The following is a 3,915-nucleotide window of genomic DNA, read 5'->3' as shown; positions in this document are numbered from 1 at the left end:
ATTTAAATATTTGACAAATATATTTTTTCAAGTGCAATTTGTCTTTTATGATGCAATTTGTCCATATATGTGGATTGTCTACTATTTTGTATTGTAGGTTTCATGTTTTGCATTTTCATTACCTTTTGTATATCAGAATAACATCTTTGGTAATAAAATATTGCATTAAGGAAATCCCACAAATTGAATTCTGGCCATAATACATTAGTAAAATAAATGCATGTATTTGATATCTGAAATTGATTAAATAGTAATTTAGAAAAGGTAATATAAATAAACCTGATTTTTAACTTACTTGCCACATAAGAAAATCACTAAATCTAACTTCTCCTGAAGTTCGAATTAATAAATCAGGATTTGGTGATTTATTAGTATATAAACAGTGAGAAATCAGATTTTCATCAATATCTTCTGAAAGAATATCACCACTCTGAATACCTTTTATTACATCTTTAATAGCATTCGTAATTTCATCTCTTGCTAAAACATTATATAACAACGAAGTTATAAAAATAAAAAATTTGAATTTATTTTTATTAAATAATTTATAATCTTACTATTATTTTATAAGGCTAATTATAATATGGAGATTGATTTTTTAATATACAAATTTGTTTCTTAAATATACTTACATGTATAAGCAAATGCAATATTAAGAAACCCTTTATTGTGTTCTTTAGTGAAAATCATAGTTTCTGCTATTAATTCTTGTATCTTTTGTGGTAATAATGATAAATTACCAATTACACGGACACATAATCCATGTTTTCGTATTTTATCCCTACATTAAAATGTTTCTTATATTATATAAGTTCAACAAATATTAAGGAAATTGCTTTATAATTGTAAAAAAGTTTCAACATACTTTTCACCTAATAAACGTTGAAATTTTTGTTCTGCAAGATTTAAAATTCCATTTACTTCTTCTTTTTTTCTTTTAAAATTTTCAATACTAAATGCATAAAATGTTACTTCTTCTATACCAAGATCTCTACACCATTGTAAAGTTTCAGCAAACTTATCAAATCTTAAAAATTACAATTTGTATTCAATATAAAGTACCACGAAACATAAAATTATATAGAAATAAAATCTGAATAATGTAAATACATGTAATATTTTCTTTATTAGTACACACCCTTTCGTATGTCCTTCTATTTTTTCCATTCCATTTTTACTTGCATAACGTCTATTACCATCCATTATAAATGCTACATGTTTAGGAATATGTCCAGTTCTTAAAATTCTTATAGCCAAAAGTTGAAACCAGTTCAAAGTGCTATCTCTTATCCATGACATTATTCACAAATATTTAAGTTTAATGTTTAAAACTAAATTATTTTGCACTAGACAATAAATATGATATATTACAAATTGATTTGTGTATATAAAACTTAATAAACAATATGTTTTTTCCTTATTAAAGGATATGTATGATCTGAGGTAAATTTACAATTATAGAATTCCTAATAATACGGGTAAATGATACCTTACGACATGTCATGCACTATGAAAAAAACTATTAAAGTCATTATCCTACTGACACGTCGACATTTAACCTTATTAAAATTTTGAAATACATATTTATCATTTGAAAAAATTGTAACAATTTATTACATATACTTTATTCGTAATTTATATTAATACAATTGTTTATATACATCAACAAATATTAATTTTTGAAGAAATAACGAATCTTTTAAAAAGTTACATGCGTGATATCGCATACATATACATTATTTATATGTATATATAAATGTATGTATATACGTATCGTTACACATCGATATTTCGAGTTTATTCGAGTTACCTAGCGTCCATCTTGAAGTTTTAGCTTTTGTGAAAAAATGCACATTATGTTTTTATTCCTCATAAGTATACGTAAGTATTTAAGTATGTAGAATAGTATCAAATAATAATAGCTTTACTCTTTTTTATATACTTTTTTATGAAAGATACAACCAGAAATTAATCTTATTATCTACGAAAATTTCTGTTATATCACATTACAAAATAAATGAAAACATTATTATACTATTGAAACATTCAGATGATTGAAATTGAAAATTAATTTGACACGTTTATGTTTTGAGATAATGAGTAAAATTTTAATAAAAATTAGAAAATGATATAAGGATACTAATGTCCTGTTATTAATAATTTTCAGGATCGTTGTTTCTTGCTTAACTCGAACCATTTTAAAACTACAAACATGTTTTTTGAAATAAAAATTTCTTTCGATTCTTTAGTAAATATTATAACAGTCATAATTAATTCATACTCTTTAATATGTTACAATAACAATGATGAAAAACTTCATTTTATAAGCTGCTTTAATTAATGCTAGACTTAAATCAAAATTGTCAGGTTTGTGATACTTCTTACAATTGCGGTTTTCTGTCACTGTATTTTTAATTTCAAATAAGCCGCGTTACATGGTGCAGATACCGTTCACAAATATGTTTTATTGTGATACAAATACGTAATAATAGATAATCATAGTGTGCAATATTAATGTAAAAATTAGTTATCCAATATATCCCCTGTCAAAACGTAAAAGAAAAGGTCACAATGCTTCCTTGTTTCAAAAGGGTATGAATGGAAATAAAATTATACAGGGTTTTGAGATACAAGTTACGTCCCTGAATAATACGGTACGTTGTGTCGACAATCGGGTAGGGGGGGACTACTTTCCGTTGAGGAGGTGAGCGTGCGTGTGCGTCTCGCGGTCGAGACCTCGCGAGAGAGAAAATGAAATCTGAAATGGTTACTGCCGCGCTATGACCCTAAAAAGCAAATGTTTCTCTTTGTCTGTGAGTGAATAATAAACGATTGGTCAGGCGAAATGGAGGGAAGCGTGTCCAAGAACGAGACTGCAATAGCACCAGGTAAAGAATGGGAGCGATAAGCGCCCTTACCATCCGCAACGAAGCGAGGCGTGCGGTTCGTTCCTAAGCAGCGTTCTTTCTTACAGAGCTGTACTTCCTAATTGCCAAATTCTTAGCGGCGGGACCTTGTCGCGAAGCCGCAGACGTGAGTATTCTCAAATTAAAAACAGTAAAATTTTGTTGTAATATATCATGACGAGAAATGTATGTTCTAGGTGTTGAAGCGTGAATTGGAGCGAGCTAAGGTAAGACGATTGGTCTGAGTTGACGTTTTGCCGGGGTGACACTATACATACCCATCGGCTCCACATGGTTTGCACGTGGTTTCTGCTTGTCAAAACATTAGAATTTCAAGGTCGGCGACCTTGATGTTCGACAAATTGGCACAATTTTATCTCGAGTATGATCGATCGATCGATCGACTTGTTTTTACGATTTTTTACTTTTTCTTAGGTTTTGCCACAAAGACTAGATTGGGAAGGGCATGTACATAATCAAACATTCGAAGAATTGGTAAGTAGAATTAATATTTTGGGAAAAAATTTAATTTCGTGTATAAAAATTCATCATATAGGTTAGAATAAATAGGTTATTTTTTAGAATAATATTATAGCAAATTTTGTTTTGCTACGTCGTAAGCTAGTCGACAAATGCCAATGTATGAAGTACCCCTAATAGGGTGCTACCCCTTTTCTGTCCCACTCCTCAACCCTTCTCCTCCTCCATGATCCTATGTTGCTGTTGCACAAGATTCCCCCACCATATTACTTTCAACCAATAAGCATTAACTTCCGGCCATCTTGCGTGTACTGATCAATGAATATATCTCACGCTCAGACCTTATTTATAGAAACTAGTATCATGCCTGACGAGTGGACTATTCAGATTGGTTGCGTTTGCTTGTTTGTTCTCTGATTGGCTACAAATAGGGACTACTTTAGGTTACTTAAATTTTAATTATTAACGCAAATCAATTGTATAGTAAAATATAATTTTAATCATTTTCTTTAATAATTAGAACTTATTT

The 3,915-nt window shown here is 29.4% G+C and overlaps 2 protein-coding genes across 2 annotated transcripts in view; one reads left to right on the top strand and one right to left on the bottom strand.

Moving 5' to 3' along the window:
* Window positions 1–2: 2 nt before the first annotated feature.
* On the bottom strand, window positions 3–1,344 carry LOC108570921 (dehydrodolichyl diphosphate synthase complex subunit DHDDS). Its single transcript, XM_017932859.1, has 5 exons — window positions 1,139–1,344; window positions 866–1,027; window positions 633–781; window positions 296–480; window positions 3–233 (listed from the first exon to the last, which is right to left on the bottom strand). The coding sequence occupies exons 1-5, from the start codon at window positions 1,297–1,299 to the stop codon at window positions 3–5; spliced, it is 888 nt and encodes a 295-aa protein (XP_017788348.1). The 5' UTR covers window positions 1,300–1,344.
* Window positions 1,345–2,710: 1,366 nt separating this feature from the next.
* Window positions 2,711–3,915, top strand: part of LOC108570888 (PH-interacting protein) — a 9,369-nt gene continuing 8,164 nt past the window's right edge. The window contains exons 1-4 of the mRNA XM_017932818.1: window positions 2,711–2,888; window positions 2,975–3,033; window positions 3,104–3,133; window positions 3,342–3,401. Coding sequence (XP_017788307.1) covers window positions 2,846–2,888; window positions 2,975–3,033; window positions 3,104–3,133; window positions 3,342–3,401 — 192 coding nt within the window. The 5' untranslated portion in view covers window positions 2,711–2,845. The remainder of the gene's footprint in view (window positions 2,889–2,974; window positions 3,034–3,103; window positions 3,134–3,341; window positions 3,402–3,915) is intronic.

The sequence above is a fragment of the Habropoda laboriosa genome, unplaced genomic scaffold, assembly GCF_001263275.1.
Source record: "Habropoda laboriosa isolate 0110345459 unplaced genomic scaffold, ASM126327v1 scaffold90, whole genome shotgun sequence".
Classification (NCBI taxonomy): domain Eukaryota; kingdom Metazoa; phylum Arthropoda; class Insecta; order Hymenoptera; family Apidae; genus Habropoda; species Habropoda laboriosa.
The sequence above is the reverse complement of the archived record's forward strand: the minus strand, read 5'-3'. Positions and strand labels throughout refer to the sequence as shown.

Bases quoted from the DNA above. Each gene is read 5' to 3' on its own strand.
- LOC108570921 (XM_017932859.1), bottom strand. From the start codon at position 1,299: ATGTCATGGATAAGAGATAGCACTTTGAACTGGTTTCAACTTTTGGCT. The intron at 1,028-1,138 runs GTGTGTACTAAT...GTAATTTTTAAG, and splicing joins ATAGAAGGACATACGAAAGG to ATTTGATAAGTTTGCTGAAA. The intron at 782-865 runs GTATGTTGAAAC...ATTTTAATGTAG, and splicing joins CAACGTTTATTAGGTGAAAA to GGATAAAATACGAAAACATG.